The 22,014-nt window shown below is 53.4% G+C and overlaps 1 protein-coding gene across 1 annotated transcript; it reads right to left on the minus strand.

Annotated features, from left to right (window-relative positions):
• Nucleotides 1-13,583: 13,583 nt before the first annotated feature.
• On the minus strand, nucleotides 13,584-17,867 carry LOC142906320 (CUB and zona pellucida-like domain-containing protein 1). Its single transcript, XM_076053889.1, has 8 exons — nucleotides 17,755-17,867; nucleotides 17,006-17,077; nucleotides 15,547-15,731; nucleotides 15,353-15,453; nucleotides 14,680-14,982; nucleotides 14,492-14,588; nucleotides 13,998-14,169; nucleotides 13,584-13,741 (listed from the first exon to the last, which is right to left on the minus strand). Exons 1-8 carry the CDS (start codon nucleotides 17,825-17,827, stop codon nucleotides 13,638-13,640), a joined length of 1,107 nt encoding a protein of 368 aa, XP_075910004.1. The 5' UTR covers nucleotides 17,828-17,867; the 3' UTR covers nucleotides 13,584-13,637.
• Nucleotides 17,868-22,014: the final 4,147 nt, after the last annotated feature.

Here is a 22,014-nt window from a genome sequence, read left to right on the forward strand (position 1 = left end):
TCTTGTTCGGCCATTTATAATCGCTAAGCGTTCCCTCTGATTGGTCGCAGTGGCACGCTGTTCAATTAACTTTCGAGCCACTTATTGTGTTTCGATTGCAATGCAATTACATGAGTCTAGTATGCACGCATTTCTCGTCAATGAAGGAGCGTACAATAGCTTGTATTGAGGTGGATGAGAACAGCCTGCAAGGTCATAGTAATTAGGTTATTTGATTAGATTATAATAATATGCGCTGTGGAATCACTCTTATTACTTTTAATGAATGTGTTGAAATTGTATGCGTGAATGATTATACTCCACCAAACATATAATTAAACGTATTTATGTGTCCAATCTTGACGCATCTTGCAAGCTCGGCAGGGCTGAACTTGGTTTGTGTTTGGATGATTGACCGTCAGTGCATCAGGCCACAGATTGCGGAGTAGCTGGGATATAGCAAAACAGCAATCTTCTTCTTTCGTGTGGCTGATGTACATGCAGAGCAACAACTACAATTTCACATTCAGGTAATCAAGCCAGTTAACGGCGTCAAGAATAGCGGAGTGTAACGCTGTGACGTATCCATCGTATTTGTGGATCGGGCATTACATCGATATATGCTGTGCGGTTTCTTCTGCGTTGGGTCTAGCAATGGACTCAGCTCATATCAACAGTTTTTCATTTAGTAGAACTGCCTTTTGGGTTGAATCTATATTTTTGGAGTCCTCATCAATGTCCTCTCGTTTTTTGGGTTTTCTCAGAGTACGAAAGTTTCCTCCCATGTTTCCAGCACATATTACTGGAATTGGCTAAATACTCTAAAGCCCTTGATGGCCCCAGACAATTCCATGGAGGAGTTAAAGCAGCATCTACAGCAGGAGTTAATGCCAAAAAATTACGTAATTCTCCGGCTGCCCCAAACTTGTCTCGCCACCTATGCATATTGTTCTTCTGGACTGACAAGTTATAGAGGAGGTTAACAACTTTATATCTCGGCATTATTCGTCACTTAAGACTGTCTTTTAGGACACACATGGACCGCATGGCCAACAAGATAATAACAAAATAATGTTTACTTATACCGAAACAGACGCTGTATTACACCTCGACATCTCCTTAATTTCTAGTTGTAGCAACAATCCTGCCCAAATTTCATTATTGTGACATCATACACCGCCTACCATATAACTCTGTACATTAACTTAAATCTGTCCTCCCTTAATATCTAGAGAGACCATCACTGGGCAGTCTTCATCTTAAATGTCCTCTCAAGCAAATCCACCAGTTTCGGAAAGTAACACTCCCTTCCTCCGACTCCCACCCATAGCCCTAGAACTGCCCTCTTTATTCTTACTTAACATTGCATTTGCTAAAATTTTGTTTGGTAAATAGTTTTTTCACTTTACTGGAATATCCTTGCCACTTATGTGTAGCTTGGTTTCCTTCCTTCAATCTCCCTCTTTATCTTCCTATTAAACTAAAATACAGGGCTTACTTTTGTGGTGAGCCCAACTGATTCGCAGACGTTGTTCTTTAGAGGCAACACTTTTATTGTAACATCAACCCGTTAACACAAAGGGGTAACTGCCCCTTCATCAGATACAGCCTAGGCTGCTGACCACCCAGCGAACTACTCTATACGTAGGAGTTACAGCGATGAAGGGTCAGACCCCCACTCAGGTTCCCGACCGCGTGTTTATGCCTCGTAGGAGGTAGAGCTTCCAGCTTGTAGACGTGGAGCTCCAGCTTGAAGAATGCAGTGACCCTTTTCCCTCTCAGGGACCCACCTTATATCCTCCCGGGTCGGGGCCGCTCTGCCCTTGGCCCCGCCCGCCTTCTCGAGCTTTCTAGCTCCCTCCCGATCCCTCTCGAGAGCTCTCCCCTGACACGTGATCACCGCCTGGTCCCCCCACCTGGGGCCCTCTCTGTGGACACTTCGGATCATGTATCCACGGGGTCAACCAGAGTGCCATGGCCCGGGGCAACCCTGCCCCTGGGCTGACACTCTCCCACTCCCCCTTGTGGGAGCCCACACTACACGCTATGCGTGGTGTCTGCGCTATCCCAGCGCTCACCAAGCCCCGCTATGCCTGGTACTACACCCGCATAAGGGGTGTACGTAATGACAGTGCATCGCACGCCGTGCTGTGCGAGAGCCGGCCTCACACAGCAACCGACCCGGTGATGTCCACGATGTAGGGACATCGCACGCCACGTGCCTTACAGTGACATCCCCGATGTCACTACCCTTGCACTTGAACCTAACAGTTGTCTGGCGCATCTTGCTCCCGCATGTTTACAGTCTTTATTCGATTCACGTGTGTGTTTGGCACTGAGATGAAAATAAACTTTACTTACATCTGTACCTAACTTTTTCTGGTGCCTCTTGCTCTCATTATATTGAGTGGACGTCAGCCCACATTGCCACAAAGCCACTCTGCAGCCTCCGCCTCCGCCTCCTCTAGCACGTGTGGGGCAACCACTCTGCACTGACGCACTTCACAGCCGAAAATAATGTGCACCATGGTGTCCTGCTCCCCGCATTCACACGGTGACCTGTCACGTTGGCCCCATCGAATTTCGGAAGCGGCACAAACACCCTGGTCACACCGCAAGCGGTTTAACTCCACCCATTGGTGCCGTAAGAGGTCGAAACCAGGCATCTGGACGGATGGACCACTTGAGGTTTTTGTTCGGCACTTTCACGGCTCTCCATTCGTCACTCCAGACAGTGCGGGTATCCCACATACTCCACACTTCGGACTGTGGTATTGCCGATACTGGGTGTCGGGACTTCATGCACACGGTTGGTCGCTTGAAAATGTCGACGTGAAGGGATAATGCTAGTGCCATGTGTAGTTTGTCTAGCATCTTGGCCGCGAATTTTTGTCGGGGTGAATGTTGCACAGCACAGGCAGCCATGGTCGTGGGGTTGTCCTCATTGCTCCTGAGATGGTTCTCACGGTGACATTTATCTTAATGTCCACCAATTTAGGGTGAGCTAATCGAGTCCATACGGGTGCACAGTATTCCACTAGAGACAGGCCCGCCATTTGTAGTGACCGGGCACCGGCACCGCACGTTGAGCCAGCCAGGCCAGCAGTTTGACGAGGGTAACTTAGCAAGTCTTATCTAGGTGAGAACACTACGTCAGGCTCCTGTCCAACGTCACTCCAAGGAACAGCGGCTGTTACAGCTACGACAGCCCCGGCAGAAACCAGCTTGAGTTTAAATTTTCTAAGCTATGTAATGGCAGAGAAACGGAAACGTGTTGTTTCAACTTCAAATCAGAAACTGCATATTATGCCTAAATTGCATGATCGTTTATATTAAATATAATTTTGTAACAAGAGCAATACATTTACTACGATGTTTTCTTCTGTTTAACTCACTTTTCTTAAGTCAAACGTAATTTATACATATGTAATGTTCGATTTAACTCGGACAACTTCTGTCTTTCTCCGAACACCGCTTTATTTACAACTCTCAGCATGTCCTCCACATTCCACAGTATCCTGGTCGCCACGGCTCGCCCGCCGTGCTTCAGTCGACTCGCTCGCCACCTTTGTCTCTCTACACCACACGATAACTTCACTTACTTCCCACGATTACTTCGCTTACTCTGCCGCTAACTTCTTCGTCTCCGCTCTCCGCTATCACCGTCGCTATGTTCTCTCCAGCGCTATCACAGTCACCATGCTCACTCCACTGCTACTACTTCATCCCTGTTCAGCGCTATCACCGTCACTATGCTCACTCCACTGCTGGCTGTTCTCGTCTTCAGCTCCGCTATCGCTACGCTCTCTCCACTGCTGGCTATTCTCGTCTCAGCTCCACTATCGCTACGCTGTCTCCACCGCGGGCTATTCTCGTCTTCAGCTCCGCTATCGCTCCATTCTCTCCACCGCTAACTACTTCATCTTTGTTCAGCTTCGGTATCACTACGCTCTCTCCACCGCTAACTACTTCGTCTTTGTTCAGCTCCGCTATCGCTACACTCTCTCTACCGCTAACTACTTCTTCTTTGTTCAGCTTCGCTATCGCTACGCTCTCTCCACCACTAACTACTTCGTCTTTGTTCCAAGCTTCGTCTCCAACTGTTAGGGTCGCCGGCCCCCGGGATCTCTCCCGCCTGCGACCCTGTCCGCGAAGGACCGACGCTCCCAGACTCCCCACTAGTGTGGGACCTGCCGCCGCTGCACTCCTCACCGGGCGGGGAAAGGTCACCGCGCTCCTGTTCCCCCCCCTGTGCTGTCCCCCTCCGAGTCTGGGTTTCCTGCCGGTGAGGCATCGCCCTCGACTGCCCTGGGGCCCGCTAGCGCTTCACCGGCACCCGAACGCGACGCTCCCCGCCCGCACAGTCCCACGCACCAATCACACGCGGGTAACCGGGGGTTAGAGGTCGGAGGGTAAGCGACGTCGTTCGTACCCACTCCGGCGATTGGGGGGAGTGGGTTAAACGGTTTTAAAGGGCTATGCGATGGGCATGCGTGCGAGCTGGGTATCCGCTCGCAACGGGGGAGTCCGCCGCCGACGGTTTGTAGCGCCCACACCCACGCGGCGCCGCTCCACACACGCGGCGACCACCGCGAACAGCGAGCGCACCCACGCTTCCACTCTCTTTCCACACCCTCGCAAAAACCACACCAGTCTGTTATGTAATCGCCGACGATTTATTCCACCGGGTCGGCGAGCCCTTATTTAACCGAGTCAGTCGGGATCGGCGGGGCAGGACCAATCTATCTCTCGATAGTCGGCACTATACTCTACCTGTCCTTCTCCCCTTTACCCTCTCCGGTTTTCTTTTCAAGCTAAGTCCCAACTCCCTCTTTCTCTCCCTCCCTTACTCACGGTTCGTCGTCACTGCCGGCTGGTCCTCGCGGCGCGTCGATACGTCCCACGGACGTTCACGCGGCTGGACTCGGGAGTTGGCGGGCCTGGGGTTGACTCGAGTAGCCAGAGACCCTTTTTCCTTCGCCCTCACTCGCTTTATTCTTTCTACATCAAAAGGGCTACCTGGTGCCGACTCGCGGGCCAATCAGCTCGCTGGGATCACCCGCCAATCGGTAGGCCCATCTGTATCCCAGCATCCCCCAGGCCGTTGCTTTCAGCGACGTCCGCATCTAAATTTATCTGCTCAGCGGCCATCCAGCCAGAGGGCGACCCTGCTTTCCCGCCGCTCGTGGCTCTGCCCTCCTCCCTACCTGCCCTGCCGACCCGTGTGCGTGAGGTGCATACTAACCGCGGTGGCGGGGCAGCCCCGCCGTGAACATGTCATTTCTACTCAAGTCACAGCGCCACGGTGTGTGTTAGCGTCGGAGGAGACCGTCCAATTCCCTGGCCGCAGGAAACCGTGAAGATTATCCCTTTACGAGAGCTTCTGGGTGAAAACCTGTCGGCCAGGGTGTCTCCCCACGCGCTCTAATGGTGGGGGGAGTGCGTGCATGTGTGTTCCGGTGGGGGGGGTGGGGAGGTGGTGGGGTGGAGCAATGTCGGCCTCGTCGCTCGGGGCGCGAGATCGCAGGTGGGCCGCCCGCCGATCGGCTCCGTGGCGGCGGCATCACATAGCCCCCCGAGGTGCCAGTCCCCGTCCCGGGTTGACTGGAGCACCTCGCCTGGGCCGCGCCCACGAGGTAGCACCGCGGGGTCTGGGGGATCCGCCCGGACCTCGTGGCTGGCCTCGGGGGAGGTGGCTCCGTCCTCGGGGTTTCCTGCGGCGGTCTCCTTCTCCACTCCAGTGGCTCCTTCTGTCCCTCGGCACCTGGGGGCTGGGGGACAAACTACGCGGCAGCGGGGTTTAAGGGGCGGCGTCCCCGCCGTCCTCTGGCGGGGCCGGGACGCCTCGGGGCTGGGGGCCCGGCGGGGCCCATGTAGTGCGCGAGGCCCCCGAGCACGGGTGGCGCAGGGGCACCGGGATTTCGCGGTACTCGGGCGGCGAGGTTCTCCCCCGCCGGGGCTGCCCTCCATGGTTTTAAGCGGCGGACGTTAACCACCGTTTCTCGGCCCCTCTCTCCACCCTGGATTAATACCGTCCAGGGAGAGATCTGCCGTACCACGGTCCAGGGTCCCCGCCAGTAGGTGGTCAGCTTCCCCACCTGTCCGGCCCCGACACGAGGGATGTATAGCCACACCTTGGTGCCTGTCAAGAAAAGGGGGGGCTCCACGCGGGATCGGGTGCTCTGCTCCTGTCGCCGATGCGCGGCCTCCTCTTGCGGGTAGGCCCGGTCCTGGACCCCTCGTAGGGTCTCCATCAGATGCTCCACGGGGCGACTCCCTTCCTCCGTTTGGGGTGGAGGAATGCCGAACAGCAAGTCTGCGGGTAGACGAGACTCACGACCAAACATCATTAGGAACGGGGTTTGTCCCGTCGATGTGTGCACCGTGGTGGCGTAGGCGAACAGGGCGTAGGGGAGGTGTTCGTCCCAATCCCGTTGGTTTGCGGCCGCCATACGCTTGAGCTTTCCGGCCAGAGTCTGATTCATACGCTCAACCATACCGTTCGCCTGGGGGTGGTACGCCGTGGTTCGGTCTTTCTGGATTCCGAACTCCCAGCACAGCGCCTGAAACAACTCGGCCTCGAACTCGCTACCCTGGTCGGTAAGGACTCGCTCCGGGATCCCGTGCTTAAGTACATAGTGCTCCACGAACGCCCGGGCCACTACCAGGGCCGTTTTATCGGGGATGGCCACCGCCACGGGGTAGCGGGTGAAGTATTCCACCGCTACGAGGATATAGCGGTTGCCCCGGTGGGATCGTGGGAACGGCCTCTGGAGATCAATGCCGACCAGCTGGTTCTTCCGACTGACGCGGAACGGCCTTAGGGGTACCTGGTATCGTGCCGGTTTCGGTCCGCACTGCTGACAAGCGCGGCAGCCCTGTACCCAGGCGGCCACATCTTGCGTCAATTTGGGCCAGAGATACTGGCGACGCAGAGTCTCCCGAGTGCGCCGTTCCCCGTCATGGCCCCCGAGCGGGTGGTCGTGTACCAGCTGTAGCAGCTTGGGTCGCACCTGGGCGGCAACACAGATGCACCCCGGCTGGCCGGCCTCGGTTAACTCCCGTACCAACCCGTTCTGCACACATAACCGGGCATACAAACCGCTCCAGGGCCCTGGTAGGGTGCTTTTCCCCTCCCGCAGGGCCGCTTCCACCGCCGCCAGCTCCGGATCCCGCTGCTGGGTCTGCCTCAGCTGCTCGTCGTTCAGGCCCGGAAAGGCGCAGCCGACGTCCTCCTGGATCCGTCCGATCGGGGTGGGGTGGTCCGCTGGGTCCCGAGTTGTGGGCCCTGCGCTCGCCGGGCGGTCGACTGGTTCCGCACCTCCACCTGTGGGGGTCTCTGTGGTGCATACCGCACTCTCTCTCGCCGGGGGGGGGGTTAGGTTCAGCGGGTTCCCGGAGGTCCGTTGCCTGTCGGCAACGTCCCCCCGTGAAGCACGGGCAGGCCTCCTCCGCCCTCGTCTCAGCACACACCGCGGGTCGCCGTGATAATGCGTCCGCGTTTGCATGCGTCCGCCCCGCCCGGTACTCGATTTGCAGGTTGTACTCCTGCAGCTGCGCCAGCCATCGGGCCATCTGCCCCCGCGGTTCCTTGAAGGTGAGGAGGAACTGCAGAGCATAATGGTCCGTGCGCACCCGACATTTCCTGCCGTACAAATACGGCCGAAACTGTTTACACGCGAAGATCACCGTGTACAATTCCTGACGGGTCACACAGTAGTTCAGCTCGGCCCCGCTCAGGGTCCAGCTGGCGTACGCAATCACCCGCTCCATTCCTTCCTGCACCTGCGACAACACCGCACCCAGCCCGCTGCTGCAGGCGTCGGTGTCCAAAATAAAGTCGGTGGTAAAATCGGGGAAAGCCAGTGTGGGGGTGTGTGTGAGGTGGTCTTTGAGGGTGGTGAAGGCCGTCTGGCAGGCCTCCGTCCACTGATAGGGGTTCTTGGGGGAAGTGAGTTGGGTGAGGGGGCGTGCAATCTCGCTGAATCCCTTTACAAATCGACGATAATAGGTGGCGAGCCCCAAAAATGATCTTATCGCCGTCAGGTTTCTTGGCTGTGGCCAATCCACTACGGCGCGTACCTTGTCCGGATCAGTGCGCACCCCCGCCTCGCTGACGCGGTGTCCGAGGTACCCCACCTCGCGCTGTGCGATGTAACACTTACGCGGCTTGAGCTTGAGATGAGTCGCTCGCAGTCGCTGGAACACCTCCCATAACCTGGACCAGTGCTCAGACAGAGATCTACTGAACACGATCACATCATCCAGGTAAATCAGGCATTGCTCCCACTGCAAGCCCCGCATCACCAACTCCATCAGCCGCTGGAACGTCGCGGGCGCGTTGGTGAGCCCGAACGGGAGTACTCGAAACTCGAATAGTCCCATCGGGGTGGTGAATGCGGTTTTTGGCCGATCCTCCTCCGTCATCTCCACCTGCCAGTACCCGGACGCGAGATCGAGGGTGGAAAAATACCGCGCTCTGGCGAGGCTGTCAAAGGTGTCGTCGATACGCGGTATGGGAAAGGCGTCGCCGAGGGTGACTGCGTTTAGTTTGCGGTAATCGACGCAAAAACGGGTTGACCCGTCCTTTTTCGTTACTAGTACCACCGGGGCAGACCAGGGGCTCGCCGAGGGATGAATTATGTTATCGCGGAGCATGTCCCTGACCGCCTCTTTGATCTGGGCGCGTTCGGGTGCGCCCACGCGGTACGCGGGGAGCTTTATGGGTCGGGCGGCCCCGGTGTCGATTTGGTGCTTAACGAGATCTGTGCGACCCACGTCTGAATCGTGTTCACTGAACACGTCGGCGTACTCCCGCAGTAACCCGCGTAGCTGATCGGCCTCTCTCTTGGGGAAATCTGCCCAAGGTACGTGTACCGCATCAAGAAGGGGGATGACCTGGGCGTGGGGAGTCGGGCCGACTCGCCAGGCCAGGTCCTGGTGGTCCTCGGGGCGACCGGGGTCCTCCGCCCAGAGTGCAAATACCGAGTCGCTGGAGTGGCGCGCGTGTAGGGGATGCACGGTGGCTACTGTGGTGTGCCGTCGTAGTATTGCTGGGGTGCCGTGGGGGTTAAACACACGCATAAACAATCGGCCCCCATCGGCGTTTACCAACGTGGCTGACCCCACACCACAACCCCGTATCGTTTTGCCAACTCCGGGTGAGGAGTTAGCATTACCTCCCCCGATGGTCGGTGTGCGGGGTCGGTCGAGGGTGTCGCCACAGGCACCAGCATCTCGGCGAGCGGCCCGATGGTGACGGCCGTCGTCAGGGTAGCGGCCACAGGTGTGAAGCGGGGGCGATTTGGCTCCTGTCCCAGGAATGGAATCCGTTCCCCGCTGCCTTCCACGGTGGCGCACCGCTGTCGGGGCTGCACGTTGAGCCCCAGCTTTTCCAGGAGGTCGGTACCTGCGATACACTCGTGGCACAGCACACTCGAGACGTAGAACTCCTGAGTGCACACCTGGTTTCCGAGACGGACCTCGAGGGAGATCCTTCCCAGCAACCCCATCCCGGCTGCGCTCGCGGTGTGCAGCGCGCAATCCGGGGCCTGCAGGTGGCTCACGTCAACCCCGAGCACGCTGCAGTGCGCGGCGCTCACGAGTGAGGCTACGGCCCCCGTGTCCAGTAGGATCCGGGTGCGCTGCCCGTTCACCTGTCCTTCCACCAGTGACGTGGCCCCCGTGATTCCTGCCACCAGCTCCCGTAGCCAGTCGCCCGTCCTCACCGCGTCCTTGGGTGTTGTGGCCGTGACCTGTGTGGGTGTCACTCGCTTACCATTATTATTATCGTCGTTTTGTTTCGGGACCTCGTTGATTGCACCCCTAGGTGGTCCACCCTCTAGGGGGCGTTGGCGTTTTAACCCCGGCGCCTTTCTAGCGCGGGCGATCTGGGGACAGTCCCTCACCAGGTGCCCTCGCTGGTCGCACAGGTAGCATGCTCGGGGAAGGGCGGCGGCCCCGTAGGAGCCTCCCCGCCCGCTCCCTCTTTCCCCTCCCGTACGCCGTTGCCCAGACTCCGCCTCTAGTCGGGCTACCCTCCCGGCCAGCCCTCCCAACTCGGTCTGAACCGTCTCCACCGTAGTCTGCAGCGTAGTCATATGTGCCCGTACTTGGGTTACCTTGTTGTCCACTTGGGTTACTCTCTCACCCACTTGGGTTACCTTGTTGTCGATCCCCCCGATGCCCGCCTGTATCTCCGCTACCCATCCTGGGGTGGTCTCGCGGGATACCGGAGGCCCCCTTTCCCGACCCCCTACCGTCCTGGCGAGCTCCTGTTCCTCCTCTTCCTCCTCGGTGGACAGACTTGCGATGGTGCGCTCCCGTCCCAGTCCTCGGAGCTGTGCGCGTTCGCTAGAAATTATTTCACATTTGCGCGCGCGCTCGACAAGGGCATCAAAGGGGAGGCGCGTACAGTTCACGTCTGGCTGCCACCACGCCGTGCGCGCTAAGTATCGCTGGATTTTCTCTGCGGCCAGCTCCTCAATCGCTTCCGTGGTGTACCTCGGGCGTGCGATCTTTGTTAGCTCACGCACATCCTCGGCATAATCGCGCAGGTCCTCGCCGGGTTGGCGACGGCGTGCCTCTAAGGCCGCTTTTGCCTCCTCCTCATCGCGCGTACCGAAGCGCAGATCAAGTCGGCGCATCAGCTCCTCTAGCTGTGTCTGTGCGCTTGCAAGTAGGGCTTCCACAAAATCGGCTGCGCGTCCATCCAGATTCATATTAAGTTGACGTAGCGTCTGCGTGTCCGTCCACCCATTAATTTCCTTAGCCCCTAGGACGTTGCGGGCAAATGCTTTCCACGAAGGTGTACCCCGGCCAGTGAATATATGCCTTATTTTCGCGTGGGGTAACGCGGGGGTTCGTACCGCTTCTGACGCCAAATTGTAAGGGTCGCCGGCCCCCGGGATCTCTCCCGCCTGCGACCCTGTCCGCGAAGGACCGACGCTCCCAGACTCCCCACTAGTGTGGGAGCTGCCGCCGCTGCACTCCTCACCGGGCGGGGAAAGGTCACCGCACTCCTGTTCCCCCCCCTGTGCTGCCCCCCCCCGAGTCTGGGTTTCCTGCCGGTGAAGCATCGCCCTCGACCGCCCTGGGGCCCGCTAGTGCTTCGCCGGCACCCGAACGCGACGCTCCCCGCCCGCGCAGTCCCACGCACCAATCACACGCGGGTAACCGGGGGTTAGAGGTCGGAGGGTAAGCGACGTCGTTCGTACCCACTCCGGCGATTTGGGGGATTGGGTTAAACGGGTTTAAAGGGCTATGCGATGGGCATGCGTGCGAGCTGGGTATCCGCTCACAACGGGGGAGTCCGCCGCCGACGGTTTGTAGCACCCACACCCCACGCGGCGCCGCTCCACACACGCGGCGACCACCGCGAATAGCGAGCGCACCCACGCTTCCACTCTCTTTCCACACCCTCGCAAAAACCACACCAGTCCGTTATGTAATCGCCGACGATTTATTCCACCGGGTCGGCGAGCCCTTATTTAACCGAGTCAGTCGGGATCGGCGGGGCAGGACCAATCTATCTCTCGATAGTCGGCACTATACTCTACCTGTCCTTCTCCCCTTTACCCTCTCCGGTTTTCTTTTTAAGCTAAGTCCCAACTCCCTCTTTCTCTCCCTCCCTTACTCACGGTTCGTCGTCACTGCCGGCTGGTCCTCGCGGCGCCTCGATACGTCCCACGGACGTTCGCGCGGCTGGACTCGGGAGTTGGCGGGCCTGGGGTTGACTCGAGTAGCCAGAGACCCTTTTTCCTTCGCCCTCACTCGCTTTATTCTTTCAACATCAAAAGGGCTACCTGGTGCCGACTCGCGGGCCAATCAGCTCGCTGGGATCACCCGCCAATCGGTAGGCCCATCTGTATCCCAGCATCCCCCGGGCCGTTGCTTTCAGCGACGTCCGCATCTAAATTTACCTGCTCAGCGGCCATCCAGCCAGAGGGCGACCCTGCTTTCCCGCCGCTCGTGGCTCTGCCCTCCTCCCTACCTGCCCTGCCGACCAGTTTGCGTGAGGTGCGTACTAACCGCGGTGGCGGGGCAGCCCCGCCGTGAACATGTCATTTCTACTCAAGTCACGGCGCCACGGTGTGTGTTAGCGTCGGAGGAGACCGTCCAATTCCCTGGCCGCAGGAAACCGTGAAGATTATCCCTTTACGAGAGCTTCTGGGTGAAAACCTGTCGGCCAGGGTGTCTCCCCACGCGCTCTAATGGTGGGGGGAGTGCGTGCTTGTGTGTTCCGGTGGGGGGGGTGGGGAGGTGGTGGGGTGGAGCAATGTCGGCCTCGTCGCTCGGGGCGCGAGATCGCAGGTGGGCCACCCGCCGATTGGCTCCGTGGCGGCGGCATCACAACTCCATCTCCCTTCCACTGTCTTCCAAACTCTGTCTCCCAAACGCTCCACACTTCAATTCCCCCTGTTGTCTCCAAACTCCAACTTCCCGCTCCAATTGCCGACCCCCCAATTTATCCCTGCTCTCATTACGCCCCAATTAATCAGTCCACGTCTCAACGGCACTCCGCGTGATCACACACCTGCTTCTCTCCAGACTTCCCGACGCCTCTCCGGCCCCGGCAATAGTACCAACCAATCACAGCTGTCCTTGGCTCTCCCAGCTTAATTGCCCAAACATAAACCCGCATTGTATTTGCCTTCGTTACAGGCCGACCCAACATGACCCGCACTGTCTGTTTCCACGCAATATGCACCTTTCTACTCCACATATGTAATGGCAATAGAGCTATATGCACAAAGTACACTAGTGGCCACTGGAGGTAATGACAGGAGTATCAGTTGTGAATGGAATGGTTGAGTTACAAGCAAGAATTAGGGCCATTGCAGTCGGGTACCGTGAACGGGTCCTCAATAAAGTGCCTTCCTAAGATGCATGTCCAATCGCCATTACACCCGTATTAGTTGTTTTTGGAATGGATCCACAAAATCCATGTTTTGGTTATCGGTCATTCGTGCCAAGAATGGAAAGTATCTGTATATAGGACTGAGGTTTTACAAAGATTCAGTGGCATACTTTTGATCATATCTTACACATCTTAAGGCCCCATATGGCACAAGATGGGTAAGCAAGAGGAAACGAGAAGAGTGGATAGGATGTAAAATGGTGGTGGCAAAGGCGTGGAATACACAATTAGTATATTGATGGGAAACTGGAGTTGGGGACCGGGAACACGTTAGGCGTGGGGCAGATAAGGGTCAGCTGTGGCGATCACGTGGGTTTGAGAAAATAGACGTCACAGCATTTATTGCCAATGTTCTTTATGATTCAGGGTATCAGTTTATTCCAATTGACCTTTCCAGTCCTAATGTTGCGTTATATTTGGAGAGACTTGTACCAAGATATGCTCGCTCGATCCATTAGAAGCAAAATGTTGTCAATTGCAATGCTTTCTTTCTCCAGGGGAGACACCTCGTGGTTGTGGCAGCTACATTTTAAAGATTAACACGTCAGCTTATATTGGAGCTGCTTGCATTAAGATCAACCCAAACTGGATCTTTCAAGGCAATGTTTATTTTAGTTTCTACCCAGGAGATAAGCAGGCAAGGCAACGAGGTGTAGACGTTATGCAATAAGCAATCAAGCCAAAAAACGTTTGAATCCTTGCTTTATTCCATGACGTGGGTACATGTTAATCATTTGCATCACTTCTTAGCCAGCATTCTCTTCGAAGCAAAACCCAAGCCCAAGAGGATGATGGAAGCAACCACTGCAACGGCCACGACACCAGGGTAGTTTAGGATCTCCGCTGTAAAAGGGGGAATAGACGGGGAAAGTGGGTTAATTGGACGTCATAGAAATACACTTAACAATTAGAACACACCAGGATGCACTTAAAACTGGGAAATCATTTAAGAAATATGGAAGTACTCAATTGTAGCTTGCTGGATTGACTCCACCGCTAGAGGGCCTAGAGTATTGAAATAGACCTGGCCAAAATCAAAAGCAAATTATCATCATGTTGCTTTGCAAACCAGCACGACGCTAATGATAGGACAACGCACATCGGGATAGGGCGGCATCCTCGCTGTAGACAAAGGGTCCTCTGGTGAAGATGTAGACCGGGGTATCCACGGTTTCCAAGCTGCTCCTCCTCTTCCTGGCGAGACATCCTTGCTGGCAGCGCGAGGCAGTCAAAGAAGCCTTGCAAGCTATCATTGCAGCGTGGACGTACACCTGCAGAGCATAATGAAAATAGGGAGGTTTTTTAAAAAAGGCATTTGCAATTGAAGGGGATGGGAATGCCCCAGAGACAAAGATTCCTGCCAGGTTTAACCATGGGCAATTCAATCATCAGTAAGCAATGTTTCACCAAGAGGACCCGTTTGGCCAGTGGACGTTAATACAATTGTAGATTAAAGAGGAAAAACCCATTCCAGAACACAAGTCCTAAATTTGGCGCAAATGCGAGCAAGTTGCAAGGCTAAGTGTCGCCAAGGCTAGACCCTGCCACCCAAAACTCGTGATCGCTTTTAGCATGGTGGGACGTCGAGCTCACGTATTTAGTATCTTGAGCAGTGAAGGCGAAGGCTGGGAAGGTGAAGCGGCGGGCAGTGGCGGTGATGGTGACGTTCACGGTGCTGTCACGCAGACAGCTGGAGAGAGAAGGGCCACAGATTAAACAGGTGGTAGGCTCGAGTACATTCAAGCCATAGTCAAGCACTAGAAAACAGAAAAGCTACGCACCCCTCTTTCACGAGATAGTATTTCCGCGGATCAAGGGGGTCACTGGTGGGAGTTGCATAGAGGTCGATGGTGAACAGGGTAAGGCCGAGGCCGGTCTTGAGGGACATCTGGAGATAGAGGGTTTGACGCAGCTGCACCACTAGGGGGTAGTCGGTGGGCAGGAATGGCGCCAGGAACGTAAAGCTTTTGTAGAAATCCATCTTAAGTTCCAGTTCAGCATAGACGGTCTGGTTGAGCACAACCTTTGTGCTATTGGGCTGGAGTGCCGAAGAAGACAAGAGCTTCGTCCTCGGAATCTTGCAGCTATTATAAAAAGGGGATAAAGGGAAGAGCATCAGTGTTTAGGTCTGAACACATTAAATCCTATCATTACAATAGTAGATTTCAGTTCAAATTATGGCACATCAAGTACTTGTTCACGTGACCAAATGGATTACGTGAATAAGTACCAATAATAATGTTTTTCAGTTCGGCAGCAAGTTGTGAAACGAATGACAAATTTAGCTTTTGGATTAGATCTTTAATTTGGAGGCATGCCAATCAGGACAATATCCATGAAATGAACGGAAGGGTCGTCACGGCAGGCTTGGTCACGCCATTACGTGGAATGGCAAGAACGCAGTTTAGAAGACTGCGAGACCGTACGTGTCAAGCATGGCTTTTGGTTACATACATTGCATTGACCATGATGTACACGAAGTCGTAGGTGATGATGCCAAACGTGGTGCTGGGCAGAGAAATCGTTTGAGAGAAGACGAGGTCTGTGCTCGTTTCCTGTAGGGGGGAAGATACATGGCACATTAGATTTGTTTTACAAAAGCAGGCTCTTAAGATAAAGCACTTGGGAAAAAGTTTGATATTAGAGACCTCAAAGAAGGTGCCGCATTCTCCGAGCGAGATGTTGAACGTAATGTACGGTCCAGTTTCCGACAGTTTGCATGCAGGAGTTGCAGAGTTCATGACGAGATCAGAAGCGCCGTAGCCCAGCAGGACGCTTTTCGCGATCTTGGCAGACATCCTCTCATTGACGCACTGCACCTCGTAGGTGACACCTGTACACCAGTCCATTAGGAGACCCAGGACATCTTCACAGAATTTCGCAGCACATGGATATAAAGTGGGTCTAATAGATCGCAAAATACTCATTAGGAAGAACAAAGCAGAGCATTTTAACATGTTTCTGAAATGAGACTCAAACAATAGCGCAGGCCAAAATAATTAGAGCCAATGCTAGTGCATTGAAAATTGGTTATTTTTTTCCCAACTGGTTGGTGCTGCGGTTTCAAGGACTAGTCCATTCCTGAGTTGGTGCACGACATTAAGCAGAGCAGGTTCCGTACACGAAATACTGCACCCGATAAACATATCATAGGTTCAACCACCTACAGCTATATCTATGGTTTTATATATATTATTTTAATGTTTCCATTCAACGTGACTTTACTGAAAGAGCTAAGAATATAGCTATATCTACATTAGAGCAGCACATTCTTTCATGACCGCGCCCTGAAGTAGTTACTGCAATGAACATATTCCTGCGGAAGGGGCTGGTAGGAACGTTGGTTGCTCGGTCAGCGGCCAGGGTCAACGGCGGCGTGGAGCATTCCGCAAATATGCCCAACTGAGGGCAGACACAAGCCGGCGTGAGTAGGTTACACGTTGACTTTTATAAGGGCACCACGGGGTGACTATCCCCTCCCCACCAAGCCTCTCCCCTCTACACCTAGTCCCTCTCCTCCCATTTTTATATATTCGAATGTCCGGATAAACGTGGACAGACATCCACAAGAATTAATCCCGGTTGCGCTTCCAGTTCACTACGCTTCGTACCAGTGCCACCAGTACAAATGGGCGATAGGTGGCGATGTTTTTATATACACCCAGATTCACGTGGACAGACATCCACAATTAATCCCCTGCCTCCTGTGAATTAATCCTAGTTGTGCTTCCAGTCCATACAAGGGCACCACGGGGTGACCAGCACCTCCCTACCCAGCCCCATCGCTCCCAGCCCCACCCCTCCCCACCCCTCCCCACCCCACGTGGACAGACATCCACAATTAATCTCCTGCCTCCTGTGCAATAATCCCGGTTGGTCTTCCAGTCCACTACATTTCCTACCAGTAATATTACCAATATACACACCTGCTCGTCACCTGCACCTCCAAGCACATAATTTCGTCACCACCTTTGGAAAACTTCAGCAGTTGCACAATTGAACACAATAAACGCCGCAACAAACCCTATGGCGCAGATATAGTCCAAGGCATCGGAAGTGTGATGACCCTAGTGGCAGTCATGTTAACGTGTAAAGCATTGCTTATACCTGCTGGGACCGTAGATGGGGGCAATTCCTCATCATCGATCGCCCTCAAGCCACGATTGGCAGCTCGATGTCCTTGAGAAAATCGACAGAACAAAGGTGGAGTTAATGTTGCATCAAAATACGAGTACAACATCCCGTATACTTGTGCAACAGCGTATCTTCCATTTAGTCATGAAGCTTGTTTGACCATGGTTAGGCACACTAGGTCAAGACCAAACCTTTCCCATTTTGCTAACCAAGAAACGTAACTGAAAGCTTTAGAATTAAAATAAAAACACGTCAGTTCACGCTACAGTCAGATGGTAGTTCAAAGGAATACAGATGCAATGAGAGTTGCTTACCCCTACCTTACAGCACACCAAGCTCGTAATTACTCAGCTTAACATACAATCGGTATTGGTCAAACATTCTAATGCTAGAAAGGTCCACCAAAACCCTGCAGATAGCAGGGGGATACGTCGGAAAACTCACAAGTGGTTAAATTTGCGATTAGTGACGTTTAATTTTACTCAAATGGGATCACACATGAAATCCATCCTAGTGTGAAGCTTGCCAGTCAATGCGCAAAAGGAGACGCGATTCCCAATGATGCTTTTGTGACTACACCAAAAAACGTAATGACCAGTTAAAAACAAAAACAATTCAATCCTGCACTGCAAACGCGTTTCCCCATGGAGTTCTGTCGAACCCTCAACGATTTTTTTTTCCAAGTGAGGGACTATGCAGTGAGCACAGTGCGAAATCCTCACCCACGAACCCAGAATCCGCAGACAAAACACCCACAGCACAGAGCACCACGACCCAACGAAGAAAAACCGCCATCTTAATGCTCACGCGAGATAACCTGAGAGGGTGTCTTGGTCAGCCATTTATAATCGCTAAGCGTTCCCTCTGATTGGTCGCAGTGGCACGCTGTTCAATTAACTTTCGAGCCACTTATTGTGTTTCGATTGCAATGCAATTACATGAGTCTAGTATGCACGCATTTCTCGTCAATGAAGGAGCGTACAATAGCTTGTATTGAGGTGGATGAGAACAGCCTGCAAGGTCATAGTAATTAGGTTATTTGATTAGATTATAATAATATGCGTTGTTTAATCACTTTTATTACTTTTAATGAATGTGTTGAAATTGTATGCGTGAATGATTATACTCCATCAAACAGATGATTAAACGTATTTACATGTGTCCAATCTTGCCGCATCTTGCCAGCTCGGCAGGGCTGAACTTGGTTTGTGTTTGGATGATTGACCGTCAGTGCATCAGGCCACAGATTGCCGAGTAGTTGGGATATAGCAAAACAGCAATCTTCTTCTTTCATGTGGCTGATGAACATGCAGAGCAACAACTACAATCTCACATTCAGGTGATCAAGCCAGTTAACGGCGTCAAGAATAGCGGAGTGTAACGCTGTGACGTATCCATTGTATTTGTGGATCGGGCATTACGTCACTATATGTTGTGCGGTTTCTTCTGCGTTGGGTCTAGCAATGGACTCAGCTCATATAAACAGTTTTTCATTTATTAGGACTGCCTTTTGGTTGAATCTATATTTTTGGAGTCCTCATCAATGTCCTCTCGTTTTTTGGGTTTTCTCAGAGTACGAAAGTTTCCTCCCATGTTTCCAGCACATATTACTGGAATTGGCTAAATACTCTAAAGCCCTTGATGGCCCCAGACAATTCCATGGAGGAGTTAAAGCAGCATCTACAGCAGGAGTTAATGCCAAAAAATTACGTAATTCTCCGGCTGCCCCAAACTTGTCTCGCCACCTATGCATATTGTTCTTCTGGACTGACAAGTTATAGAGGAGGTTAACAACTTTTATATCTCGGCATTATTCGTCACTTAAGACTGTCTTTTAGGACACACATGGACCGCATGGCCAACAAGATAATAACAAAATAATGTTTTCTTAAACCGAAACAGACGCTGTATTACACCTCGGCATCGCCTTAATTTCTAGTTGTAGCAACAATCCTGCCCAAATTTCATTATTGTGACATCATACACCGCCTACCATATAACTCTGTACATTAACTTAAATCTGTCCTCCCTTAATATCTAGAGAGACCATCACTGGGCAGTCTTCATCTTGAATGTCCTCTCAAGCAAATCCACCAGTTTCGGAAAGTAACACTCCCTTCCTCCGACTCCCATCCATAGCCCTAGAACTGCCCTCTTTATTCTTACTTAACATTGCATTTGCTAAAATTTTGTTTGGTAAATAGTTTTTTTACTTTACTGGAATATCCTTGCCACTTATTCCTTCAATCTCCCTCTTTATCTTCCTATTAAACTAAAATACAGGGCTTACTTTTGTGGTGAGCCCAACTGATTCGCAGACGTTGTTCTTTAGAGGCAACACTTTTATTGTAACATCAACCCGTTAACACAAAGGGGTAACTGCCCCTTCATCAGATACAGCCTAGGCTGCTGACCACCCAGCGAACTACTCTATACGTAGGAGTTACAGCGATGAAGGGTCAGACCCCCATTCAGGTTCCCGACCGCGTGTTTATGCCTCGTAGGAGGTAGAGCTTCCAGCTTGTAGACGTGGAGCTCCAGCTTGAAGAATGCAGTGACCCTTTTCCCTCTCAGGGACCCACCTTATATCCTCCCGGGTCGGGGCCGCTCTGCCCTTGGCCCCGCCCGCCTTCTCGAGCTTTCTAGCTCCCTCCCGATCCCTCTCGAGAGCTCTCCCCTGACACGTGATCACCGCCTAGTCCCCCCACCTGGGGCCCTCTCTGTGGACACTTCGGATCATGTATCCACGGGGTCAACCAGAGTGCCATGGCCCGGGGCAACCCTGCCCCTGGGCTGACACTCTCCCACTCCCCCTTGTGGGAGCCCACACTACACGCTATGCGTGGTGTCTGCGCTATCCCAGCGCTCACCAAGCCCCGCTATGCCTGGTACTACACCCGCATAAGGGGTGTACGTGATGACAGTGCATCGCACGCCGTGCTGTGCGAGAGCCGGCCTCACACAGCAACCGACCCGGTGATGTCCACGATGTAGGGACATCGCACGCCACGTGCCTTACAGTGACATCCCCGATGTCACTACCCTTGCACTTGAACCTAACAGTTGTCTGGCGCATCTTGCTCCCGCATGTTTACAGTCTTTATTCGATTCACGTGTGTGTTTGGCACTGAGATGAAAATAAACTTTACTTACATCTGTACCTAACTTTTTCTGGTGCCTCTTGCTCTCATTATATTGAGTGGACGTCAGCCCACATTGCCACAAAGCCACTCTGCAGCCTCCGCCTCCTCTAGCACGTGTGGGGCAACCACTCTGCACTGACGCACTTCACAGCCGAAAATAATGTGCGCCATGGTGTCCTGCTCCCCGCATTCACACGGTGACCTGTCACGTTGGCCCCATCGAATTTCGGAAGCGGCACAAACACCCTGGTCACACCGCAAGCGGTTTAACTCCACCCATTGCTGCCGTAAGAGGTCGAAACCAGGCATCTGGACGGATGGACCACTTGAGGTTTTTGTTCGGCACTTTCACGGCTCTCCATTCGTCACTCCAGACAGTGCGGGTATCCCACATACTCCACACTTCGGACTGTGGTATTGCCGACACTGGGTGTCGGGACTTCATGCACACGGTTGGTCGCTTGAAAATGTCGACGTGAAGGGATAATGCTAGTGCCACGTGTAGTTTGTCTAGCATCTTGGCCGCGAATTTTTGTCGGGGTGAATGTTGCACAGCACAGGCAGCCATGGTCGTGGGGTTGTCCTCATTGCTCCTGAGATGGTTCTCACGGTGACATTTATCTTAATGTCCACCAATTTAGGGTGAGCTAATCGAGTCCATACGGGTGCACAGTATTCCACTAGAGACAGGCCCGCCATTTGTAGTGACCGGGCACCGGCACCGCACGTTGAGCCAGCCAGGCCAGCAGTTTGACGAGGGTAACTTAGCAAGTCTTATCTAGGCGAGAACACTACGTCAGGCTCCTGTCCAACGTCACTCCAAGGAACAGCGGCTGTTACAGCTACGACATCCCCGGCAGAAACCAGCTTGAGTTTAAATTTTCTAAGCTATGTAATGGCAGAGAAACGGAAACGTGTTGTTTCAACTTCAAATCAGAAACTGCATATTATGCCTAAATTGCATGATCGTTTATATTAAATATAATTTTGTAACAAGAGCAATACATTTACTACGATGTTTTCTTCTGTTTAACTCACTTTTCTTAAGTCAAATGTAATTTATACATATGTAATGTTCGATTTAACTCGGACAACTTCTGTCTTTCTCCGAACACCGCTTTATTTACAACTCTCAGCATGTCCTCCACATTCCACAGTATCCTGGTCGCCACGGCTCGCCCGCCGTGCTTCACTCGACTCGCTCGCCACCTTTGTCTCTCCACACCCCACGATAACTTCACTTACTTCCCACGATTACTTCGCTTACTCCGCCGCTAACTTCTTCGTCTCCGCTCTCCGCTATCACCGTCGCTATGTTCTCTCCACCGCTATCACAGTCACCATGCTCACTCCACTGCTACTACTTCATCCCTGTTCAGCGCTATCACCGTCACTATGCTCACTCCACTGCTGGCTGTTCTCGTCTTCAGCTCCGCTATCGCTATGCTCTCTCCACTGCTGGCTATTCTCGTCTCAGCTCCACTATCGCTACGCTGTCTCCACCGCGGGCTATTCTCGTCTTCAGCTCCGCTATCGCTCCATTCTCTCCACCGCTAACTACTTCATCTTTGTTCAGCTTCGGTATCACTACGCTCTCTCCACCGCTAACTACTTCGTCTTTGTTCAGCTCCGCTATCGATACACTCTCTCTACCGCTAACTACTTCTTCTTTGTTCAGCTTCGCTATCGCTACGCTCTCTCCACCACTAACTACTTCGTCTTTGTTCCAAGCTTCGTCTCCAACTGTTAGGGTCGCCGGCCCCCGGGATCTCTCCCGCCTGCGACCCTCTCTGCGAAGGACCGACGCTCCCAGACTCCCCACTAGTGTGGGACCTGCCG

This window comes from Petromyzon marinus, chromosome 63 (assembly GCF_048934315.1).
Source record: "Petromyzon marinus isolate PM22_M1 ecotype Great Lakes invasive population chromosome 63, UKy_Petmar_22M1.pri1.0, whole genome shotgun sequence".
NCBI classification, from domain to species: Eukaryota; Metazoa; Chordata; class Hyperoartia; order Petromyzontiformes; family Petromyzontidae; genus Petromyzon; species Petromyzon marinus.

What these genes read in the sequence shown, in the direction of transcription:
- LOC142906320 (XM_076053889.1), bottom strand. Translation starts at nt 17,827, where the DNA reads ATGGCGGTTTTTCTTCGTTGGGTCGTGGTGCTCTGTGCTGTGGGTGTT. An exon ending in AATGCGGCACCTTCTTTGAG is followed by an intron (nt 15,454 to 15,546) that starts GTCTCTAATATC and finishes TCCCCCCTACAG; the next exon opens with GAAACGAGCACAGACCTCGT. An exon ending in GGATGCCGCCCTATCCCGAT is followed by an intron (nt 13,742 to 13,997) that starts GTGCGTTGTCCT and finishes CCCCTTTTACAG; the next exon opens with CGGAGATCCTAAACTACCCT.